The sequence below is a fragment of the Macrosteles quadrilineatus genome, unplaced genomic scaffold (assembly GCF_028750875.1).
Source record: "Macrosteles quadrilineatus isolate MER2022 unplaced genomic scaffold, UCM_ALF_1.0 Scaffold_2__2_contigs__length_208266976, whole genome shotgun sequence".
Lineage (NCBI taxonomy): Eukaryota > Metazoa > Arthropoda > Insecta > Hemiptera > Cicadellidae > Macrosteles > Macrosteles quadrilineatus.
In genome coordinates this window covers 16,325,759-16,352,756 of record NW_026542595.1, presented here as the reverse complement: position 1 = coordinate 16,352,756, position 26,998 = coordinate 16,325,759, and the positions used below count along the sequence as shown (strand labels likewise).

General features: G+C 34.5%; 2 protein-coding genes across 2 annotated transcripts in view; one reads left to right on the top strand and one right to left on the bottom strand.

The window, feature by feature from the left end:
- LOC128985887 (tubby-related protein 4-like) overlaps positions 1–20,316 on the top strand; it is an 80,588-nt gene extending 60,272 nt beyond the window's left edge. Inside the window, exons 8-14 of the mRNA XM_054405853.1 lie at positions 2,612–2,825; positions 4,315–4,484; positions 5,981–6,453; positions 10,989–11,192; positions 16,867–16,972; positions 19,065–19,214; positions 19,508–20,316. Coding sequence (XP_054261828.1) covers positions 2,612–2,825; positions 4,315–4,484; positions 5,981–6,453; positions 10,989–11,192; positions 16,867–16,972; positions 19,065–19,214; positions 19,508–19,624 — 1,434 coding nt within the window. The 3' untranslated portion in view covers positions 19,625–20,316. The remainder of the gene's footprint in view (positions 1–2,611; positions 2,826–4,314; positions 4,485–5,980; positions 6,454–10,988; positions 11,193–16,866; positions 16,973–19,064; positions 19,215–19,507) is intronic.
- The window catches only part of LOC128985889 (probable isoaspartyl peptidase/L-asparaginase GA20639), a 208,148-nt gene that overhangs the window by 149,160 nt on the left and 31,990 nt on the right, over positions 1–26,998 (bottom strand). The window lies entirely within an intron of this gene.

The following is a 26,998-nucleotide window of genomic DNA, read 5'->3' as shown; positions in this document are numbered from 1 at the left end:
CTTGAATGAGTTCGCGAACCAGCACGATCGGACCATGGGAACGGGGCTTTACGGGGGGTTTTATGGGGTAAAAATTGGTTTTTCTCACTTTTGACCCTCAAAACACAAAATTTCCTGATTTCTCTTTAACCCTTTCAGTGCTAGGCCAATAATTCATATTTTGTAAGACTTTTTTGTTTGCCTTTTAATTCCATTACCCGTTGTTGAATTTTAACTGTCATGTTGTCACTATTTTATTAATTAGGCTAATTTTGAATAATAACACAATAAGAAAATATATAAGAAAGATAAATCCCGGTATTTGTAGTAAACATCAAATAAAACTTAGTTTTTGTTGTAATTTTCCTGGTTTTCCTATAAATTTTTATGTTCTGATAGCATTATTTGAAACCGAAATCTCACAAAATCAAAAGACATATTATAGTTTACAATGTAATATTGAATTTAACCCTGATTTAGTTGGACGAGGTTATTGTAATATAGCAATTTTAGGGAAACTAATGTTTTGCAGCAAAGTCTCAGGAACACATTTACTACTACTAAAACTAAAAGATTGCATCTAAATAGTCCGTGACTAGCTGGTGCTGCTACCTAGTAACGCATTGAACAACTATCTGCAGCGCCATCTGTTCGCAATCGGTGGCGACAGCTTAAATACCGGGTTTTGACTCCCCAGTCTTCAAGCACAGATAGCCGAGAAGGCTAGGGCGTGTGTCACTTGGCCAGTGGCATTCGTCTGCTCGGGTTCGAATCCCGTCCTGTGTGGAAAATAATTGGTGACCTGTGTGTTTGTAGTGATATACTACAACCACTGGGGCATAGTGAGGTGTTCATAATCCTTGGTTTAGACATACACCTCGAAATCATCGGATTGGGCGAATCTTTTAGCTAAGTGGTTGGTAGTGTATCCTATGAACATGCAGGTCACCAATGGCCGTTTTGCTATTTTTTTTAAATAACCTTCCTCTCTATATCCCTTAGGGTTTTTTTAAAACAACGATATATTGTTTCATAGCACTGAAAGGGTTAAACCGTTTTAAAGAGCTTAAAAAAACAAATAATTTAGTATATAAAAGTATTTTTATTCGATTATTAGTAACAGAGAAAATTAAAAAAATTGTAAATTTAAAATTCCCATGTTATTCTTATGGAGAATATTGTCAAATGTTGTAGTTTGCTTGTTTATGGATATATTTTGATCAAACTTGGCAAATTTATTTATTTTGTTCTAAGCTATCAATATTTTACTCAAAAACACACTTTATTAGTTTCCTTGTAGCAGCAAACCTAGGTACTTGTTAAACCTAATGTTATTAAAATATATTTAACTGAAAATCGATTCAACAGACAAATTCGCTTAGTCGGCAGGTTTGCTGCGGCGGGGGTATTATATGTGTATGTTAGCGCAGATAACTCGAGTAAACATGACCCATATTGATGAAATTTGGTACAAATGTGTAAGCTTGCGTTTATTTGTACGAGTTTGCAAACTTGCATCGTCGGTCTATGGAAAGGCAATTTTTTTGGGTGAAAATTATGTTTTCTCCTTTTTGACCCTCAAAACTATGACTTTCCCCATTTCTTTCTGAACCATTTTGAAGAGCTTAACAAAAAAAAATTAGTATTATGAAGTGTGTTTGTATGTTTATTGGTTATGGAGAAAATTCAAAATACTACAGTAGAACCTCGATTATCTGGGATAATGGTGGGGGGGGGGGGGGGAGACCATGGATAACTGAAAACCACTGTTAATCCAACATTACATAAACATAAAAGTATTACAAACCTATAAAAATGCCTAATACTTTACAAATGGACATTAATATGATAATATATTACATTTTACACAATCAAAATACAATTAGTACTTATGACGCAATCATAATATGTTAAGTCAAGTCATTAACCTTGATTTAGTTATAAATACCGCAACGTTTAAAATCACAACTTGCTTCCGAATCCATCCTAAGCCCTAATACCCGTCACTATATGTCAAATATCCGAGTTTTTCGGATAGACTATGTATTTTGACTGAAAACAAAGTCTTCATAACCATCATTATTTTCCCATTCATTAATTACAACATTACGTTTCCAAAGATCAACAGCGCCGTACAGTAATCATCTATGAAAAATATCAAAACATTCATATGAGCGTCGTCGGGTCATTGCTGTGAAAAATAATTGAATGAACAAACAAAAATACTGTACGGTAATAACAATTGATATACAGAAGAACCTCGTTAGTTACGACATCTTAATAACCCTTAAAGATGTCATTGCTCCAGCTTGTTTCCTGTACATTCCTTCTGTCCTGTAAGCCAAGTCAATAGTATATCTCATACATGGTTATTTGTGCTGTAATTGCCCTATCCCTTATTAAGTTCTTCACGTTTGATTAAATTAGACGTAGGTAATCTAAATAGTCTACAAATAACATAACCCAGTTGATCTTATCCACCAACGTGATTGGAAAAGACTCAAATAGCTGTTTTTTTTTTTTAGAATACAGTACTCATAATGAATAATTAATCGTTCATATCTACAGGCTTTTACATTTACAGTGATATTCCATTATATTGTGTTCTTGATCGCTTTATGTTTGATTGCAGTGCTGCGTGCCTGAAGGCTCGGGACTGCGGGAGTTTGTGAGTCGAGCCCCAAGGGTACGTCTGCATTGCACCATGTTGCGACACGAGGATGACATTGCTGCCAACTGTTACACTCTGTATCTCGAGTACCTGGGGGGGTTGGTACCACTGCTCAAGGGAAAGCGCACCAGTAAACTCAAGCCTGAGTTTGTCATATTTGATCCCCAAGTCAGTGGTATGTGTCATACTTACAAAATGGTTTTAATAAAGTTTGTTTTAGCAAATTTTTCATAAAGGGAGTAACCTATAACCGTAGGTCTCACAGTAAGACCTAGGCCGGAACCGATTTACTTTTTTGTTTTAAAGTCCGCAGAGGCCAAATCACCAACTAATCAAATTCACACAAATTTGTCCGATAGCAAGATAACTCAAGTAAAAATAATCCGATTTTGATGAAATTTGGTTCAAATGTGACATGTGTAAACCTGCATTTACTCAAACGAGATTTCAAACCAGCATGTACGGACTATGGGAAAGGGGTTTATAGCTTTTCCCATTTTTTACCCTCAATCCATCAAGTTTTGCAATTTCTTTCCATACCATTTTGTAGAACTTAAAGAAACAAGTAATCTAGAATGTTGAAACTTGAAACGTTGTTTTGCGCTTAATTAATTGTTACAGAGATAATTCCAAAATACTGTAAATATGTAATTCCCCAGTTATTCTAATGGAGGATAAAAACTGTTGTAGTTTTTTCTTGTTCATGAACATATTTTGATCAAATTTTGAAAAATCAGAAAATGTATTTATTTCATAATAAACTATTTACATTTCACACAAAAAAATACGTTCCCTGTAGCAGCAAACCTAAGTACTCGTTGAACTAATTAATGATGGAATATCATCTGAAAATATAAACTGGTAAATTGAAATTCGCTTAATCTGCAGGTTTGCTGCAGCAGGGGTATTTAATTTTACTACATGAAGACACTTTTTTATGATAATGAAGATCCTTTCCCCCTCTTATCCATTCAAAACAAGACAGTGTGTCTCATTGTTGTTGATAACCTACCATCTTACATTCCTAAAAAAAGTATGTTTTAAATTGAAACAATTTTGTTTTCCTACAGGTACCTAACAATGTACATGTTCTCTCACTGATTTGAGAAAGCAAAGTGGCCAATTCGCTCATCAGTGAGACAATGTTAACATTGTCTCACTCTAATTACTTTGTCTCACTCACTCGAGATTTGCAACGTGAAGGCACGAAATAGTGAGCATGTAGCATGCAGACAAGGTCGTATGCGCGCGAAATACGTTGGCAGCACTGGCTGTAAATCAGCTGTTGTACTGTTGTATCATTAAATGTCATATTAAAAGTTCATTTCTGTGTAAAAATATGTCACGTTTCTTTACCAATTTATTTGTTTTATGGTTACTGTTGGAAAAATATAATGTGCAACTCGAGTGCAAAGTGCAATTGCCTCACTAGAGAAACCATTCCTCACTCGCCTACGGCTCGTGAGTAAGTATTTCTCTGAAGTGAGTCAATTGCTCCCTTTGCTCACTAGTTGCACAAATAACTATTTTAAGAATAAGAATAAGAATATATATTACCCTTTAAGCATTTTACAGTGCAATAGGTAGTCATTTGCTACATAATAAATTGCTACATAATAAATTGCTACATAATAAATTGCTACATAATATTAAAATGTGTCTAGATGCCAGTTGCTTCTCTGCTCGCATCCTGGTCAATACAGGGGGAGGGGGAGGGGGAGGAAGTGAGAGGGAGGACAGTGAGCCTGAGGAGGGATGTGGCAGCCCTCGACTGCCTCGACGTAGCCGCTCTAGACCTCACCCTCAACATCTCTACGCCGACACACTGCCAGAGGTGAACATAAAACTCTTATTTGTGGGTTTTGATATTTTACTTCTTTGACTTACTTAAACATATTTTTAATATTAGGTAGTTAGTGATAAACAAGTGTTGCATGTTTTTTTTTTGTGGCACAGGGCTGTAAATAATAATGGTTGCTTCATCGCTGGGATGTACAGTGTAATGTTCGTTTACTAGCAGTAGTTTCACAAAGAATTCAAATTTCATTGATTAATTTATAACAATTTCAATATGGGTTCCAATGTTGATAAGATTGATGATGTTAACTAACTAACCTCACCTTCCTGGTCCTGAGACATGTTTTTATTTCTGTTAACCTCACCTTTAATCCCCCTTGTGATCTTCTGTATACTGGGTCATTATTATACCCCTTAATGTTAGCATTATCATCTCTTCTTTACAATGACCAGAACCAGCATCCCAGAAAGACCCTGTATCTCATTACAGATTTTGCAATGGTATTATTGTATTATTGTATCTTATTTCAGCGATTTATCAATCATGTTAAATTTTCTCATTTACATCCTTGATAGACAAGTTTTAAATTTTCTAAGAACTTTATTTGAAATCTATAAGGTTTAACAGAGATTTAAATCACTAGTAGCATCTTGAATTCTTATTGTTAATATTGGTATTGTAGTTTTGTAGTTCTGATTCTGTGTTTTAGAAGAGCTAAAAGCTTTGCACATATATTAAACTATTTGTTTCCTGCATTTAGTACATTACTTCAAGTTATTTTTAATTTCTGTCAGATAAAGAGGCTTGTTATGGAATTTGTTAGGGTGTCAAACAGTCGGGGATTTTGAAAGGATAGGTAAAGTTGTGGAAAAGTTATGGATTTCGGCACTAGATTGGAAATAAACTAAATCACAAAATTAGAGATTCATATTGAACGTTGGTGATTCCACTGCATCACAAGTGACAATGATGACGTTTCCGTGATCGCGAAAAATGTCATCGGTATTGCGGGTAACAATGATGATGTCACCGCAATTTTGAGAGATGTTCCGCGAACCCAGTGGACAATGATATTGTGTCTTTGATCACAGATATCTTCATACTCGGGCCGTAACCAAGTAAAAGATGGCGCCAAGAACACGGGACATGTTAATCATGGTGCTGTGACCATAGAACATGTTGACAATGGTGCTGTGACCATAGAACATGTTGACAATGGCGCTGTGACCTCGGTACATGTTGACGATGGTGCTGTGATCGCGAGACATGTTGAAAATGTTGCCGAGACTAAGATATAGAAAAAGGTGCTGTAAAAAGAGACTGAATGGACCGAGTGACATGGTGATGAAAAGTCATGAAAATGTCAGAAATTTCATTAGTGAAATCTGGTAGACTCCCTGATGATTGTATTTAATTTTTTCTTATTGTTTCTTTATAGTTTAATTTAAAATAGTAAAACTGTATAAATTTGTTTGTTGATATATGATAAAACAATGAATTCAATGTTATTTCACTGTGAGATGTGGTTACAGGACTCCAGGCTGGCCGAGGTGACATCTAACATTTGGGGTACAAAGTTCCGCATCCACGGAGTGTCACAGGGACTAGCCACTAATCTGGGACAAGTGACATACAAAACATCTCTTCTGCACCTGCAGCCCCGCCAGATGACATTGCAGATGGCGGGGGAGGGACCGCCAGACCCCGTACCTCCCACACACAACCTGTCTGAGGATGAAGAGGAGGGAGGAGAGGCGCATGGTGCACCGATAGCACCTCTCACTCGCACACGATGTCACAGAAACAAGAGCCCTCGCAATGGCAGTAGCAGCACCAACAGTGCAGAGTGTTTCATGACTAGAAGTTCCTTCCGGGATTGTGAGTGTGGGGAAGGGGATGAAAGTGGAGTGGCGGTGGTGGGGGACAAGAGCAGAGGACGAGGGGTTGTTCGCAGTTGTAGTGTTGGATATTTGGACCTTGTGGAATCAGGTGCTAGTAATAACAGGTAGGTGTCACATCTGCTGAACAATACAATCTCAATCAATCTATAACATGTTTTAGCAAATTTCCCATATGTTAAATTTGTTAAATTTTTTAAAAAAATGTTAAATTTTTAACAATAAGCTATTACCGTAGTACTCATGGTAAGAGATGGACCCGGGACCGATTTAATTTTTGTTTTAAGGTCCTTAGAGGCCAAAAATAAGGTCCTTAGAGTCCAAAAACACCATCCGTTCAAATTCATATATATGTGTGTGTGTGTGTGTGTGTCCGTTAGCGCGATAACTCGAGCAAAAATGATCCGATTTTGTTGAAATTTGGTACAAACGTGTAAACCTACGTCGAACGAGTTCAGCATAATCGGACCATGGGAACGCAGGTTTATGGGGGGTTTTATGGGGTAAAAATGGGGTTTTCCCATTTTTGACCCTAAAAACAAAAAATTTTGCAATTTCTTTTCTAACCGTTTTGTAGAGCTTAAAAAAAGAAATAATTTTGTATATTGAAGCGCTGTTGTATGCCTAACGGTTACGGAGAAAATTCAAAAATAGTGTAATTAAAAATTCCAATGTTATTCTTATGGAGAAAATGAAAACTGTTGTAGTTTAATTGTTTATGGATATAAATTGATACAATTTGGCAAATTTATTTCATGATGAATAATATGATGTATGGTCAAAAACACTTTTTACCTTCCCCGTAGCAGCAAACCTAAGCACTCGATAAATCTAATGTTATTTAAATTTAAACTAAGAATAAATATGTCTTATTTATGGAAATATTTTAAATGTAATCAGACAAGTTGAAATTCCCTTAGTCTGCAGGTTTGCTGCGGCGAGGGTATTATTGCTGTAGACCCAGGGCTGCTTTAGTAAATGGGCCCGGAGGTTGTAGGTTTGTTGGGTTCGCAATGATGAGAAAGATTCCCCTGCAAAGAAGTAGAAAGGAGGCACAATTATTGCTCGGGCCCATAGCGCAACACATGTTAGACCCTGTACACATGGGAGCGTTGCAACGCGCGTTACGTGTCGCACGTTGCAACGTGCGTCCTAGGAACACAGCAATCAAATGAGTGTGTACACATGCAACGCCAGTGCTTCGGCCAACGCGCATTGTGACGCGCGCCTGAGAGGTTCATCATGCAACGCACGCTTCGAGTTACGAAGGTTCTAATGGGACCGTACACATGTGAGCGTTAGAACATGAGTTTTGGAGTAGAAGGGAGTAGGTTTTGTTTATATTTACTGTGTACTTCTATATACAATACCTTATGGTAATTACGAGGTTCTCTTCTGTTGAAATCCAATCCCTTACAATGCTCTCACAAAAGGTGCTAGACTGACTTTAACTTTTGTTAAATGAAGCAACTAGCATGCTTTAGTAATTAAAAAGCTTACTTTCATATATCCTCGATTAGGTTACAAAGTAAAAAAACACATACAAGCTAATCTTTCTTGTAAAATTGGATATTCCAAGTGTTCTTAGGGAATTTTCCCCGGCACGGTTACCTGTGGGGACCGCTTTACTTTTTCATTTTTATATCCACAAAGGCCAAAAACATTATTAATTTAATATTTTATAATTGAAATATTAAATTAAGCTGCAACGGGGGTATTTTGATTTTGTTTTCGTTCTTTATATCTATGGTACAAACCCCAAACAAAAACTACCTTTTCGACTTTTATGGCTCTGCCGGGACGTACCATTAGAGAATTGCTCAAACGCGCGTTGCAACGCTGTCATGTGTACGCAAAGGCTTATCTGAAGCTCCCAAGTGTACGTAGCCTAAACCGTGGCGCTGTATAGACCTATATTAAAGTATATGATTTTCCAATCTTTTTTCAGTAGGCTCTGTCAACAACGATTCAATACAAAATAATAGGTATTTTACTACCGATGACTGCAACTAAAATTGATTGGGCATCTTTATATTTTATATGGGTCAAAACTTCAAGAAGAAAATACCCCCTTCGCAGCAAACCTGAAGACTAAGTGAATTTCCATTTGCCTGAATTGATTTTGAATTAAATCGATTTAAATAACATTTGGTTTAACGAGTACCTAGGTTTGCTCCTACAGGGGGGCTAACAAAGTGGGGTTTTTAGTAAAATAGTACAGTAGTAGCTTAGTAAAAAATAAATAAATTTTCTAAGTTTGATCTAAATATTTCCATAAACAAGCAAACTACATTTTACTATATTCTCCATAAGAATAACATGGAGATTTTAAATTTTTTGAATTTTCTCCGTAACTGTACAAAAACACTTTGGTATACTAAATTATTTATTTTTTTAAGCTCTTTAAAATGGTCTAGAGAGAAATTAGGAAATTTTGTGTTTTGGTTGTCAAAAATGAGAAAAACCAATTTTCACACCATAAAACCCTGTTCCCGTAGTCCGATCATGCTGGTCCATGAACTCATTCAAGTGTTTATCCCGCCTTACACCTTCAAACCAAATTTCACCAAAATCGGAAAAAATTACTCAAGATCGCGTTCACAGACGTATATATATATAAGTAAAATAATAAAATACCCCTGCCGCAGCAAACCTGCAGACTAAGCGAATTTCCATTTGACTGATTGGATTTACACTGAAACGTCTACTTAAAAATATAACATTTATTCTTGATTTAAATAGAATTAGTTTAACAAGTACTTAGGTTTGCTGCATCAGGGAGGGTAAAACTGTTTTTTTTTTGTAGAATGTGAATAGTTAGTAAGAAATAAAAACATTTTCCAAATTTGATCAAAAATGTTCACAAACAAGCAAACTACAACAGTTTACTTATTCTCCATAAGAATAACATGGGAATTTTAAATTTACAATTTGTTGGAATTTTCTCTGTTACCATTAGGCGCATAATAACGCTTCAATATACTAAATTATTTGTTTTTTTAAGCTCTACAAAATGGTTTGGAAAGAAATTGCTAAATTTTATGTTTTTTGGGTCAAAAATGGGAAAAACCTATTTTTACCCCATAAACCCCCGTAAACCCTCCCATGGTCCGATCATGCTGGATCGCGAACTCGTTTGAATAAACGTACGTTTACACGTTTGTACCAAATTTCATCAAAATCGGATCATTTTTGCTCGAGTTATCGTGCTGACGGACACACACACACACATATATATAATAAATATATACAGGGTGTTTCGGTAAAGCGTAGCGGGCTGTGCAGATTCAGATTCTAAATGCAAAAATAAGTCGAAAATATAGAATAACTTATTTTCGATTTCGGCTTAGTTTAGCCGTAATCCGCCATTTTGTATTTTTTTTTTTAATTAATAACTCATAAACTCTTTGAGATATTTTTATGAAACTTGGTATACACTTTTAGGCTACAAGTATTAACATTCTCCGAAAATATCTTTGATCAGGCTCATCAAATTTCAAAATGGCGGCCATTTAAAATTTTAAAAGTAAAATTCAACTAAAAACACCCATTAAAACAAAATCTTAAATGGCCACCATTTTGAAATTTGATGAGCCTGATCAAAGATATTTTCGGAGAATTTTAATACGTTTAGCCTTAAAGTTTATACAAAGTTTCATAAAAATATCTCTAAGGGTTTTTTCAATATTAATTATTTTCTAAAAAATACAAAATGGCGGATTACGGCTAAACTAAGCCGAAATCGAAAACAAGTTATTTTATATTTTCGACTTATTTTTGCATGTAGAATCTGAATCTGCATAGCCCGCTACGCTTTACCGAAACACCCTGTATATATGAATTTGAACGGATGGTGTTTTTGGCCCCTAGGAACCTCAAAACGAAAAAGAAAATCGGTCCCGTGTCCAGGTCTTACCATGAGTACTACGGTAATAGCTTATTCCCTATATGGGAAATTCGCTAAAAAACCAGAGGGGATCACATCATTTGTCCGAGTTTTCAGTTGTCACGTTTGTTAAAAATAAAAAAAAGGAAAATCAGTTGTCCGAGGTTTGATAAATAACTAATAATATTTAGATAAATCAACTGTCCTAGTTTTTATTTGTCCGAGGTTGGTGTAAATAATGATAATCTTTGGTTAAATCAACTGTTTGAGCATTCATTTGTCCGAGGTTTTAAATTATTAAAAAAAATGTTGAAATATCAACTGTCCGAGTATCTTCAGCATCAAAAGTGACACTGCCGCCGAGACTAGTGGCTCAGAGTCCTGGTCAGAAACCGATGAGAACCTCTTCTGTGGAGGAGTGGGGGGATTTTTGTATTTTTATTTAGCCTTCAACCCGAGGCCACACTAAATAAATAGGCCGTAATTCTCCTCTGGCATGACGTCATCGTAGGCGACGTCAATGACGTCATTTTTTGCCGTTTGTGATCAGCTGCTTGTTTGAATCTTTTCTCGGAAAACAAAAATATAACTAAAGAAATAACATTACGTCATTGTTGTCGCCTATGATGACGTCATGCCTGAGGAGCATTACGGCCTGATTATTTAGTGTTGCCTTGTTCAACCTCAACTAAACTAAACTAGTTAGTTTTACTTCAACAAATGTATGTTCAGTAAAGAGTGGATGTTCTGTGGTAGACTGGTGCTGGTGAGACAGGCGCGGCCGCCTCGACTAAGCCATTGTGGTAAAAGTCGCAGCCTTGACTCATCAGACATGAGACTAGGACTGGCAGAGATGATCAAACCTGCAGTCATCTGTAACCAGCCTCGCAGTCAGCCTGCCAGTCCGGCTCTCACAAAGAAGAAGACTAACAATAACAACATCACTTCCTCACCCATCAGGTATGAACCACCAACAGAGACTGACTCTTAATTTAATTTTGCTCACAAAAAAAAAAAAAAAAAAACAGTGAATATCACATAGTTTCCTCTTTTTACTTGTTATTTTTCTGTACTTCAATTCAGTTGCAATTATTGATCAAAACCATTTTTTTACATATACTGGGTAGTAGTGCTGCATGGTTGCCTAATAAGGATTATAGATTAAAAATCCATTACAGTAGAGTTTCGATTTTCCCACCGGTTATCTGACCTTCGGTGTTAACTGACCCTCCCAGCAGATAATTGAATACAGTGAAATTTTGTCTTGTTTCACTTGTGCTATTGGGTGTCCGACAAGACTGCTCCTTTTGTCACTTCTGACTGTACTCGGAGGATACTGGCTTTAGGGACCTGTAATTTTTTTTATTTTAGCTGACTGCACACCACACAGTTTGACCAGTCCTATACAGGGTGGTAAAAAAGTCCCTGGACAGTTGAATATTTTTAAAAATAATGCAGATAGAGCTATAATACTTGGTACAAAGTTACAAGGCATAAAACTCTATTTTAACACATATTCAGTGATCCAATAACCCTTCAGGGGGACGGCCCACAAGGAGTCAGAAGAAAATCTTAAACAGAAGCATAGGTCAATATGCACATCAAATTAAAGGTCTTTTTTTGTAGAATACAATGCCGCAAACCGCACTTCAAAAGGTTGATCCTGCGCAAAATGACAGTTGTTCAAAGATTCATTTAATTTACATTGCTATTATACGCTCTCTCCTCAGGGGGCACAGCCCTAAGAATCGGAAGAAAATTGTTAACGTAAGCATAGGTCGATATGCACATCAAATTAAAGGTCTTCACTAGTAGATTACGATGCCGTAAATTCAAGCTCAAAAGAATGCCTGAGTAAAAAATGGCAGTCGTTCAAAGATTCAAAATGGCGGATTCAAGAAATCTTTGAACATCTGCCATTTTGCGCAGGATCAACCTTTTGAAGTGCGGTTTGCGGCATTGTATTCTAATAAAAAAGACCTTTAATTTGTTTAATTTGTTGGGTGACATGACCTGTCACCCTTTTTTAAAAGCTCTTGGACGTTTTTAAACAATTAGGAAAAAAGGAGCAGCAATAGAAAGAAAGATTGATCAAATATGTCAAAGGTGAAACAATATTACCTGCAATATGTTTGATAACTCTGTTACTAAAACCAAAAATATCTTCACTTTTAGAAGTTTCAGAGATCTCATTATTATTTAAGTACATCAAGATCACTAACATGATGCAACTTTAATTTCTCCGGAGGCTGGTCTACATTGTTTAAAAAGGTACAATAACTCAAATTACCTTTATAAATTAATTTAGTACCATCAAGCATCTTTTTTCCAATACTTACTAAGCAATTATTAAATTCATTCGCTGAAATAGGTGGAATTGGATTTTCCCGCTGATAGTAGTTACCAGCTTCTGATTTAATTACCTGCCATGCAGCTGAACACTTATTCTTAGAACTTTTTATTCTGCTTTCATTGTGCATGATTTTGGCTTCCTTGATTTTGGACCTATACAATTCATTTTTTTCTATGTAGTAGTTCTTCAGTGCCATGTTATTTTTATAATTTTGTATCTTTAATAAAACCTGCAACAAAATTATTGTGCTTCTCATTCTTCTTAAGTTATGGTCAAACCATGAAGAATTATGTCTAAATTTGTTTTCTTTGTTGAACTTTTTTACTCTTTTTTGGACAACTGTTATTATATACGGTTGATAGTTTATTTACAAAGTATTCAAATGCACAATAATTAACATCCTCAATACCATACAACAATTCCCAATTTAATATGGAGGTTGCTTCAATAAACTCATGCAAAGTCTCATCATTTAGTTTCCTATAAGGAATATTTACAGATTAGGGATCGGAGGTAGGCACATTAAATTCAAAGTAATGAGATCCTATCCTTCCATATACATGTTTTATAAAGACTATTATCTAAATCAATAACTATATTATCAATACAGGTTTTGTTTCCAGTTGGGAATTTATTTACACATTTTATGTTTAACTAGCAGAGTACCCGTCCTTCGTACGGGGTTGGAATATAAGTATAAAATGCTTATTGCAGTTATGCTCAAGCTTTGCGTTTGCAATAAGGGAGGACACAGTTTAATAAAATTTACTTTTTTAAATTTACAGTATTCTATAGTAACACATCTACCATAGCCATAATGTCCTACCACTTTGCCTAAACAATGAGAAAAATAAATTATCAACAATTCACAAAATATCACAAATTATTCATGAAATGAAAAACTTAAAAAAACTTTAAACAATCCTACTTTGACAGTTCTCATTGCGAATCACAGTTTTTTGTTGCTGCTTAGTTCAAATTAGCTGTTTTCATATAATATGCAAAAAAAATATAGTGCTGCACCCTGTTGGTAAATCTTATAACTTTTTAATGCTTTTCCATATCATAGAACCAACTTTTTTAGTTGAAACAGCTGACTAAATTCTTTAATTCCCTTTAAATATGAATACACATAAGGTTAACATGGGGAATTACAGAGCCACTGGGGCGGAGCCCGAAAGGATTTTTGAGATAAGAATATGCCTATATGTTAATCGGGAATGTAAGCTATCATCATGCCAAATTTCAGCCCAATCCGTCCAGTGGTTTGTTAAACAAACAAACAAACAAACACACAAACTTTATTATAGCACATTTATAATATTAGTAAGATGACTTTAAAGTGGTTAACAAACATTACAGTGTCTTGGAATGTTAATATTAAAATCGCCCCCAAGTACAATTTTCCATTTAGGTTTTTTTCTTTGCACGTAGCATAGAAGGTTGTCAAGATAAGCAGAAATGTTTTACAGTTAGAGCTGGGAGTTCTGTAAACAGATATGAACACTACATTAAATATATTTACATTATACAAACAACTTCAAGGAAACCAACTTCCGTTAAATGAGCAATATTGATCACCTCAAAAGAAACCTCTATTTTAAATGCCCAATGTAAACAATGACATCGACCCGGCGCTACTCGCCGCGATCCAGACAGCTGTGGAAAAGGCAGTTAGAGCGGCAGTTGAAGCGGCATTGTCTACCTTCAATGACGCGATAAGACAACTGCAAGACGAGGTGTCAACGCTCCAGAAGAAGGTTGAAGATATTGAAGGAAAACTAAACGATAGAACTGACGAGTTGGAACAGTACACACGCCGCAACAACATCCGCATTTTCGGAATACAGGAGTGCGAAAATGAGGACACTGATGCTCTGGTGACCAGCATCTGCAAAGAAAAGCTTGGGATCGACCTTCCGGTAGACGCCATCTCGAGATCTCACCGAGTCGGCAAACACCAGGAGGCGGGAGAAGACGGCAGGCCTCGTCATCGGGGGATAATCGTCAGGTTCACCACATATCGAGCTCGGCGCATGGTGTATCGTAACAAAAACATATTATTTTGATAAACGAAAGGTCATAATGAGACAGTGTTTTACATGGTCTTTGATTTCATTCGTCTTTTGGGAGAAGAGGGTCGATCTTAACCGAACAAGTCATCTAAAGTCTCATCACCAATCTTTAAGAATAAGGATTTCTTTCTTGCTCTTCTTTGTTACAAAGGGTGACATCCGTTATAACATCCTTGTCTTCAGACATGGAATTGAGGCCCCTTGCAAATTTTAAGCAGGCAATGTTGCATTTTATTCCTGCATTCCAACAGAAGAAAGATAATGTACAACCTCTTTTACATATGCCCGATTGTTGAAAGTTAACCCATTGGTGGTAATTTTCCATCCTCATCTCTCTGGATTTAATACATTACTCCTTCAAATCTGCACAGGTAAATGAGCTCTGAAGGATTCACCAAGTCCAAGGCAATGTCACCAAGTCAAAATTAGTTTGTGAAAGAAGTCAACCCTCACTTGATTCAGGGATTTGCTGCTCCCACTAGGGTGGGCTGAAAAATATCAATAAATTGTTTTTGAGCTGTAATACCTTAAAAGTTGCCAAATTGTAAGACCAAAACAGGGTAAAAATATTAAAAATATCGGTTGTTGTCTTCCGGTCAAGCATGTGCCTTAGAGTTAAAATAAAAAATAAAAAACTCATTTTTTTAAAGAAATTTTTATAATTATATAATTTTTAATATGTAATAGTTGAAAATGTAATCTACAAGACACTAAGGAATTGATATTTCAATAATACTATTGTATGTTAAGATCTTCAGGTCGCGCATCGGCTGTAAATATTGCCAAAAATCTAGAAAAACGTCATTTTGTGCTAGACGTATTTGTAATATAATTATTGATAAAAAAATATAATACCGAAAATCTGCTTGTTCACATTCAGATAGTAACTTAACAAAAACAACGAATGAATTCAGAATTGATCTTCCGGTTGCGCATAGCAATATAAAATTTCTTGAGTGCGGTACTATCGGGTCAGTGACCCGAACGACGTCGTGTAGTTCTGAAGTTAAATTTTCCGAAATTGAAAAACAATATGTTGATGAATGTATTCCTGTGTTCATCAACTGAAATTTAAGCTTGTAGTGACAGCAACTAAGATGTTTTACCTAAACTTCCAAAAAATAACTCCTCTGGTATGCAAATGAGGATTAACTCTACTGCATTGGTTAGCGATCGTTAAGATGTTTCCGATCGGGCTACAACTGCAATAGCCTCTAGCAGTCTCAAAACGGATATATATCCACTCAAAACTCAAACTCTAAAATTTTGACAAAAATAATATGCCTACTTTTTCCATATAACAGTTACTATTCAAAAGCTATTGCAAATTCTCGCCGCTTACCCATGATGATAAAGGATGTTGACAAGCTAATGGGAGAAAGTATGTGTCAGATTGCTGATATCGTTTGTTTTGATCTACATTTAGATTTAACCTATTTTAGCACAACAAAGCATATTGAATAAAGCTAAAGACTTCACACTAAGTAAAATCTTTATTTGGCTCTGCCTCATCAAAATTTAAGACTAACCTCACACTAAGTAAAGTATTTATTTGACTCTGCCTCATCAAAATGTGGAAGTGGTAACAAGACTAACCTCACACTAAGTAAAGTATTTATTTGACTCTGCCTCATCAAAATGTGGAAGTGGTAACAAGACTAACCTCACACTAAGTAAAGTATTTATTTGACTCTGCCTCATCAAAATGTGGAAGTGGTAACAAGACTAACCTCACACTAAGTAAAGTATTTATTTGACTCTGCCTCATCAAAATGTGGAAATGGTAGCAAGGCTCATCCCACACTAAGTAAAATCTTTTTTGGCTCTGCCTCATCAAAATGTGGAAATGGTAACAAGGCCCAACTCAAACATGTAGTCTACTGAGACAAACTGCTGGATGCATTAGCTGTGATGTTGTGCTGACTAAAATTTACTGGACTTTTAATGTAGTGAACATTTATTGGTCAAAATATTGAATACTAGTGTACTGGAAATAAAATAATGTAAGTACACAAAATAACTTTTGTCCTGTCCTAAAAAATATTGATCTGTGGCCTTATTTAGCTTTTTCCAAGGTTTAAGAATCCACAAGATTAAGTCAAGTCCTGCAACAATAACTAATCAAAACACTACTATATTAGGGTCATAAATTTCCAATGTCATTTGATTGAATATACGTAATCTACATTTGCAATATTTGTTCTAGAAAGCGTTTGCTCAATTCACCATTACTGAGTCGTCGTTTACGTAGACGTCCAGACAATGATTATCAGGATCTAGAAAGTTTTCAGAAAGCACAGCTAAGGAACAAGGTAAGTGAAGCGTTATTTTTAGGTTAGTGTAATAGGAGGTCTGCCTAGTGTCTGATTACTTGAGGAAAAAATCCGTCAATTTAAAAGTATTGGTTTATAATTATTGTAAATACAGTTTTTTTTATATATCTATTATAAATATAGATTATTATAAGCTCCAAACAAATTTAAATATAATATTCTACACAACTATGTGGTAGGTTTATTTATTCTAAAACTTTGTCATTAATTATTTATTCTTAAACTATTTAATTGATTATGGAAATAAAAAATAAAAATTCTATAACCGTTGCTGTATAAACCCAGGCTCTGCTTTTGATTTATCAAATTGTCTAAGTTAAGAAAGAAGTGTTATTGATATATTTTTATGTAAACAGTAGAACAATACTTTTATGTAGGTTATACTTTTTTGTATAAATTTGGTGGCTTTTGTCCCCCATGCTGGGGAGCGAGCTAGTCTAGTGGTTAGAGCGCGGGACTCCGGTTCCTGGGGTCCTGGGTTCAAACCCCGCCAAATTACCAATGTTCATAAACAAGCATGCACAACATTTTCCATAAGAATAACATGGGAAGTGAGTATGCAGGTTTGCTGCCACAGAAATGTAAAAATGGGGGATTTTAGGCCATAATCAAGTATATCTCTACTAAATGAAGCCATATACCAATTATTATTAAGATATGCTGAGTAATAAGCTAGATATACAATTTTATTTTTTCCCCATAAGGATAACATGGGGGTAGTGGGGTCTTGCTTGGGGCCAATGTTCTGTGTTTTCCACCTTCAATATCTCGGTAACCAATGGTCATAGAGCAATGATTCAAAACACCAAATTGTTTGATTTTTTGAGCTGAACTCAATGGTCTAAATTAAAATTTGATTATTTTACTCTGGAAAGAGTTATTATTAATTTAACAAATAGATGTCACACATGGCGGCCATCTTGGATTTAAGACGTCATAAAAACCAAACCCCGCAATTTGAGGGTAAACACCCGGTACTACACCATTATGTGACATATAACAAAGAGATTCCACATAGTCACACATTCCCTTCACAAAAAATCCCACGGAATACAGTTTGCCCCCCGACTATTAGCTATGTTGTCATAAATGAAAACAAAATTAATAGTGCTGCATCCTGTTGGTGGACCTTATAACTTTTAATAATATTGAATATCATAGAACAACTTGTGTAATTGAAACAGCTGACAGAATTCTTTAATCCCTTTAAATATGAATACTCATAAGGTTAACATGGGAAACTCCAGAGCCACTGGGGCGGAGCCCGAAAGGATTTTTGAGATAAGAATATGTCTATATGTTAATCGGAAATGTGAGCTATCATCATACCAAATTTCAGCCAAATCCGATCAGTATTTAAAGCGTGATTGAACTTCAAACAAACAAACAAACAAATAAACAAACAAACACACAAACTTTCACATTTATAATATTAAGTAAGATTTAAAAAAATTGAAATTGATTACGTCCAAACCATCCAAACATTTGACTAAACAACCTTGGTAAGTTTGGCTAAAATATGTCCAGCCGTTATTGAGTTTTAGCGTTATAAAGATTGCATTTAAGTTGATCCTAAAGAGCTTTGCTTCGCTCCGCTCAACTAATTACTTTGGTTTAAATACCATATGGTTTTTATATGTGCAAAAAAATGAACCTCCAGTAAAACAACTATAGGTTGGCCGCTTAAAAAGCGACGTCCTCTTTCGTGCGCGATAAATGCTCGTGCAGGTCTATCTATTTGGCCGACCTATAGTATCCATATTGTTTAGTTATTTTTGACTTGGTTTAGTAGTGTTTAAGTAAAATTTTTCATATTTACTAAATTTATTGTTCCTTGTCACACTTTTCCTAATTTTTAAGCGATCTTGCAAATTTTTCTGACATTCTTAACTGCAATGACATCCCGAAAATACCACAAATTAAAAAAATTTGATCACAAATTTCTTGAAAAATTCCTTTATTTTTGACCGTTGCATATTCCTTCTTGTACTGAGCAGAATTTTTGTAAACTCTGTCACTTTGACTGAAAATTTAAATTGTAGACTACTTATAGTTTTAACTTTATCCTTAGATTGAGGTGACGGCGAGGCGGAGAGAATTTGTGATGCATAACAAAGCTCCAATGTGGAATGAAAACAGTCAAGTTTACCAGCTAGACTTTGGCGGCCGAGTGACACAAGAGTCTGCCAAGAATTTCCAAGTAGAATTCAGAGGAAAACAGGTAAGATATTGGGAATTAGTTGAATCCAAAACTAATTAATTACATAGTTTTATTCCTTTCTCATTGTTTTAATCAATGGGATACTTAATACTTAAATACTTTTTTATGAAATGGCGACCATACATAGTAGGCATTTTAAGCCAAGTATGAATAGAGATGAGTGTAGGATGAGTGGCACACTCATGTATGGATATAAAGTAACATGGTGTATTATAGTTACAGCTTTTGAGTGACAAACTTATTTTAAACGTAATGATAGGGGTTATATTTATGCCTAAGTTGGTGCATTGCAGGTGATGCAGTTTGGCAGGATAGATGGCAACGCCTACACTCTTGATTTCCAGTATCCCTTCTCTGCAGTACAGGCATTTGCTGTAGCGCTGGCAAATGTTACACAACGACTCAAGTAGAGAAGTTACACGTTCTCGGATCATTCGCTCATTAATTTGATAACAATTTATAAATATAACCAAGTAGGCGATATTTGGAACTCAGTAATGGAAAGAATGTTTGTTACTTTATTGAAACTTGAATATGAGTGTTAAGTGTAGTGTATTAAGTATTAAGTGATTTTTAAAACAATTTTGAGATGTTAAAACATGGTTCAATGACATCTGTGTTTGGGAGGACTGCTTCTATGGTTTTGAGCCCAAAGCTGTTGTTTTGTTACTTAATCTACTTTCTTGTGCAATGAAGTCTAGTCAATATGTTACATATCCATCCATCTACGAGGCGGTATAGAGGTAACAGTTCAGTAAACAAATTTTCTACTTTGAAATAACTTATTATGTACTGTACAGTATAATTAATATTCATACCCTCCACCCCATATTATCATAATAAGTTTTACAATTTGGGTTACAACACCTTGAGGAAGGAAGGAAGCTTTAATTGTGTACCGCAAACCAATTTTCGTTTGATTTAATTACCTTTTAAAATATAATTTAGTTAGTTTAACTTACAACCACTAGATCATATTATGTTGTGCTTAATTACTTTGTTTCTACGAACTGTTATCTTAAATGCCAATGTCAATCTCAACGAATTCCATCATGGCCATACGTCCAAATATATTGTAAGTACAGTATTGTTTTTTACCCAACTGTCCAACTCTAGTTCCTATTTTGGTTATGTGGCTTGTCTCTGTTAAGTTGGTATATTAATGTTAAACCGCTTGTATCCCACGTTGATTGTTATATTTAAATATTATGTATTATTATTGAATTCAGAACTTGTATTTTTTACTGCCAAGCAGTGTCGCAAGTTTCATTGGATAATACAATCCAACCATTTTTTATTCTTATCCAACTCAAACACTTGTTGATCAAATTTTTTTTACAGCACCGGTATGGAATGTGACATACTTATTTTTATTTTCAGTAGTCACAGTAATTAATTAGAAGTGGTGGTCAAACCCCAAGAATTTCAAAATTTTTTCACACTCTTTTAAAATAAGCTCTTGAATCTATAATCTAAGATTGAATTCTGTGATATATACTGTGGAAATTGATTCTCATCTCATAGCTATTAAACATATTTTGAATCAATCCCAGAATCAAACAATGACCGTTCACTCTAGAACTATTTCAATTCAACCCTTAAATAGTAGTATTTATTTTGTAATCTAGTAATATAGTTGATCATCATGCTAAATTGAAACAAAAATAATAGAACAAATTGTATTTTAAAATGTTTATATACTTATTTAACTCATTAAATTTGTGTTATTTTAATTTTAGTAAACCTGACTTATATTGTTTACTTAGGCCTGCTGATTTTAAATGCCGATATTTTACTGTAGCTTCTTCATACTCAACATGTTCACAAAAATAGTGTATTAAAAATTTTCAATGAACAAAATTATATAGTAGGCCTAAATTTGTGAATTATTCTCATTGTACTGTATGTGTTGTGCTGCGGGCCTGTATTTATAACATAGAGGCAAGATGTGGTCGTTCACAGGCAAACAGCCAGTGTACCTAAATATAAAATCAATTCTCAAATCCTCAGAACTTCAAGAAAAGGTTTCAAGCCTCCCACGACGCGAGGCGTGGTTCCGTGGGACATAGGCTTCAGATAAAAATAAAGGAACGTAGCTTTGAAACTGGGAGGATACATATCACAAGTTTAAGCTCTTATTGGGGCTTGATCAGCAATACTCCACCCACATTGAAGGTTCTATACTACGGTAGTCTTGCTTTTTAGTATTTAAAAATAGGCCCTCATGTATATAAGGTTTGTACATCTAAAATGAATTGTAAACATGAAAACCCAAGACAATATTGAACTATTCTGCTTTATAATTGAAGCATAATACATTGTTTCAGATAGTTTTTTTGTAAATATATTACAGGCCTACTTTGCTGTCCAATAGGATCTGTTACACTTTCATAAGAAATGGGTAGTATTATGTATTATGTAATACTACCTCAAGTATTATATGACTATCAAATGATGTACCAAAAATTTATAAAAACTGTACTTCAAATGTTTAAATTCAGTTTAGGTATCATATTTTTTTTTAAAGCACAGAAATTAACTTAATACTAATGAATAACCAAAAAGATGAGGTTGAGATTTTTAATGACTTCTAGTCATACCGTGTAGCTATTGTTTTTCTTTTTGTTCATGGTATATGTTGGTAACATTTTTTTTCATAATACCTTATTATATTATTCTAGGTAATTATTTTAAAAACCACCAGGGTTTTATTAAAATTTGCTTACATCAGGAAATAAAGATTTTGTGGTAACTAATTTCACAGCCATAGAGAGTGTGATTTCAACCAAGTGTATGACTGAGTCAATAGCATATGTGCACTTTCAAAATACATAAAATATATAGTGATCCCTTTTTGCTAGTTAAATTCAAGTAATAGTAGTTGCGCAATATCCAGTTAACATTAAAATTAGCTAAAAAAAAAAAAAACTTTCCAGGATTTCAAAGTTTATTATATAAAAATATGAAAATGTTTAAGTGAATACTGCAAGAAAGATGCTTTAAAAGTTGTCAAATAAAATAAGTTGTTTATAAACCTTGGAGTTCAAAAACTGTTTTGAAAATATAGACGGGTTTTTAGTACCTATCAATATGAAAAAATATCTAGACAAATTAATATTACAATCAGAAAATGTAAATTTAATATGATTTGAAATCTAGAAAACTTTTATAGTTTAAAACTGATAGTAACTAAAAAATTAAATATATGAAAATAGAATCATTAACATTCCACAGTTAACTATATTAACTACCACCATCCATCAACAAAGTAAGTGCTCTAGTTACATGGTGTAGTTTTTACTTAGGTTTCCTTATCATAATTTAGTAATTGGTTAAGGTTGACATTTACAAATGTTCCTAGCTTATTTTGACAAAGGGCAATTTTAAATAGTTTATTTTTATTACTTATATCATCACTTTGGTAGTCAAGTTTGTTTACACAACCTTACACAATAGATCAATGCTTATTACATAATCTGAAAACACATCATGTGAGGAGTGAAGCTAGTGTAATCTCCAAAGCAACCATCTACTAGACCAATTTATTTCATTTCATTGGAACACTTTTTTAAACAAGATTTTAATTTTTTAGAAATTCTCTTGTCAAAAGGACAAGTAAAAGATAAAAATCTGAGTATTTTTGACAGAAATAATCAGGCCTTGTTTAAACATGGTTGTAACTTAAAACTTCAATGAGATGGCTAGAAGTAGTGTAGTAAGTTATTTGTAGTTAATTTGAAAATCTGTAGCTCAAGTATATCAGTTAAAGTGCTCTTAGACCGATTTGGCTTTTTGTTCATAAACATATCCGCATGTGTCGATAGAGAAGAATAATTAGAATATACTTTTATTACCTGAGATGTGAAATTGTATATGACAAAGTAAAGGCTTTTCTTTCATTCCTCAAACCAGAGAAAACAGATTTTTCCATTTTTCTGCTAGAACTGTATTTTTATTCTAGTCATAATGATGAAATTGTGTTATTTTAAAACTGTTACCGTAGTTAAGTTTTACTTTGATCTGTTTGTCATGTGTTATTTATACTAACTACATTATTATATACCTATATTAACAGTTTATTTGTTTTGCTTCCCATGCTTTTTCTTGTTATGTGATGACGCCTTGTTATGTTTTATGCGATGGTTTAGCTCGATGTTGGTTATTTGTACGTTTGGATGCAAAATTATACCTCTTGTGTATGAAAATTTGAATAAAAGACAACTATTCCTAAAAATGTTTTATTTGTCACACAACCTTTTATAAATAGCCTGGATGTTATGTTTATAATTTATCAATTTAACTAATAGTATTGCAATGTCTGATTCAAACCAGAGATATTACCAGACCCAGGTGCCATTTGTCATCGAGCTATCAATTAATGATGCTTTCTAATAAAAGTTCAACATTAGATGGTAATAAGGCCAGGGTTTCGATCCTTACAAAAAACCAATAAACATCTTTAAAAAACCACTGGCATAAATGAACACCAGAATAAACATAACTGTTTTGTATGTGGACAAACCTGTAACTGTACAATGTGATGCGAGTCAGTTTGGTTTAGGGGCCTCTCTCTTGCAGGGGGGTAGGCCAGTGGCATACATATTCAGAGCACTAAGTAAAAATGAATCCTTTTATGCACAGATTGAAAAGGAATGCTTGGCGGTTGTTTTTTCTTTGGAAAGATTTGAACAATATATACCTTTTCGGAAAACTTGACGAAACAGACCACAAGTCTTTAGAAACAATTTTTAAGACACCTTTAATGTCAGCTCCCAAACGACTGCAACACATGCTTCTTTGCCTGCAAAGGTTTACATTCAATGTAATTTACAAACCAGGAAAAAGCATGCTGATAGCAGATTTTTTGTCACGTGCCCCTATGGTTGGACACAAGCAACATGAGGATAAAATGTACATATATTTTCCTCTGATACCTTGAGAGCTCTGAAAAAAAAACAGGTTCAATCCAATACCTAATGTGACCGATAAAGGACTGTCACTGGTCAGAATTGATACAGCATCAGACCTTACAATGATGAAACTAATGGACGTTATTCAGAAAGGGTGGCCTTCTTCCCGACAGTTATCAGATGATCTGAAAGCATTTTGGCCATTCCGTGATGAGCTAGCAGTTGAGGAGGGTATAGTTCTTAAAAGAGAACAAATTGTAATTCCATACAGTTTAAGACGAGATTTAATCAAAGTTATACATTCATCTCACCAGGCTCCAGACTCATGAATTAGGAGAGCAAGGGACGTTTTCTTCTGGCCGTGCTTAAGTAAAGATGTGAGAAATGCTATAAGCTCCTGTAGAATGCCTATGCTCCAAGTAAAATATATATATATGAATTTGAACGGAGGGTGTTTTTGGCCTCTGGGGACCTCAAAACAAAAAAGAAAATCGGTCCCGGGTCTAGGTCTTACCACGAGACGTACGGTAATACCTTATTCCCTATATGGGAAATTCGCTAAAAGATAGCCTCTCCTGCCAGATTCGACTCCAGAAAGGTTGTGGCAGAAAATTGCCATTGACTTCGCTCAGGAGGACTCAGTCCATTAATTTATCGTAAGTGATTATTATTAATCTTCTTTGAAGTGAAGAAAACTTCAAAATATACAAGTGAAACTCTGATTAGCTTCTGCTAAGAGCTGTTTGCAAGATATGGGATTCCAGAAGTAGTGGTTGCAGACACCACTCAAAGCTCAAAGTGTCAATTTAAATCAAATAAAAAAAAACCACCAGTATTAAACCAGTATTAGGTTGTAAAGGGTTAGTGATGATGTAGTTGTATTGGTTGTTAGATTGTATTATAACCACCATATCATCATCATCAAGCAAATGGAAAAGCCGAATCACCAGTTCAGATTTTTTTTAATCTATTGAGAAAATCTCAAGATGATGGGTTGGATTTTTATCAGGCACTTCTGGAGCTAAGGAACACACCACTGCAAGGCATAGGGTATAGTCCAGCCCAACTGCTAATGAATAGGAGAACACAGTAACAGCCAATCAATTCAAGCATGCTTTTACCTCAAGTACCCAACAGCGTAGTTGCAAAATGGGATCCTAAAAAATTGAAGTATAAGAATCAGTATGATCGTGGAACAAAGAAACTTTTGGAGGAACCCTTTAAAAACTGGACAAGATGTTTGTGTAAAAACACAAACAAAACCCCAACAACAACCTCAGGTGGAAAATGAACCTTGGATTGAAGGAAAGGTAGTTAAGAGTGAAGGAAGAAGAAAGTTATGAAGTTGGAGTAAACATAAAAAGTTATGTGCGAAACAGAAGGTTTTTGCGAGAAGGAAAATTGAACGAGGGAAAAATTGGAAAATTGAAGGGGGGGGGGGGGTGTTGGCAATGGTGATAGAATTTAAATTTGAAATCATATGATTCTTCATTACATGATATTATATGTTTATATTTTGAGTTTGTATGATTATGAGTTCAGGATTAACATATGTTCTGAAATACTTATGCATTTTTAATACCTTAGATTAGATTTATTTATCAACATTATTTTAAAAGATGATTTTTCCCATTAAAACTGTCAGAATTTGTTTTTATGCGTGTAAACTAGCTCTTCTGAATTATATTCAGTTTTAATTAACTACTTAATTCCCGTAAATGTTGTTATAAATATCACACATATGCATTGTGATACTTAAATTACAAATGTTTAAGTAGGCTAATATATACCTATCATGGGTGGTCTAAAAAATGATCAAAAATGTGACTATCTAAATTTTGTATTGAACCATATTTTATCAATCTATTCATCAACTGAATAATCTTCAGTGCATAATTACTACAATTTGCATGTCTGTCAGTAGCACATTGAAATGTAAACGGTCCGTCAGACAAAGACCAATATTGTTGACAGTTGTGTTTGTTATTACTAGACTTTTATTCTGTTTAACTGAAAATGTGGAGCTCACCAGAAGAGGTATTTAAAACATTGGCCACTCAATTTGTATGAGCATTAGGCTAATTCGGTAGTCTCCAAGCAGGACTTATGTACTTTTTTTAATTTTTGGGTCCCAAGAAACCAAAAACATAGTTAATCAAAATTATTTAACTAAAACCTTTAGGGCCTACACTGTCTGTTATCTCTGTTAAAAATGCCTGCCTTTTGTTACTTGTAATAGTCATACTACACGATGATATCAATGTTTATTTATTATCAGCTGTCTGTTTTGATAGTCCAATTTTGTTCCAGTTGTAAATATTGGTGAGAAATACATTTGCTTGTTTTATAGTTTAAATTAGTTTTTGAACGTAGTTATAACTTAGATTTTCCCTAAACACCTCCACTTGGGAGCATAATTCAAGAATCTCCCACACGAGGAGAATAATAGCTATTTACATTACAAGTGTAGTAAGACCGTTTTTACATCACGCAGGTGAATGTTGTGCAGCGAGCGGAAGCGAGTTGCATAATTCACCTAAGTGATGTAAACATGCTCTTGCGTAAATTAGTGTAAACTAATCGCTGTATATTGCTTAATTGTTTATGTATAAATCAGTGTGGGCTGCAGGGGAGGAGGTGTGGGGGCCATGCCGGTGAGGACTGAAGGAAAATTTTAGAAACCATTTTCATCCTAACATTTTATTAGTGGATGGGGATACGAAATCTCTAAATGCTATATGCAATTAATTTTTATTTATTTCAACTTAACTTAACCAATCAATAGTTTTATTAATACTTATGAAGTAAAACAGGATAAAGCCCGTAACAGCTAGTTAAGATAAATTCTAGTTTTGTTACACTTAATATGGCGAA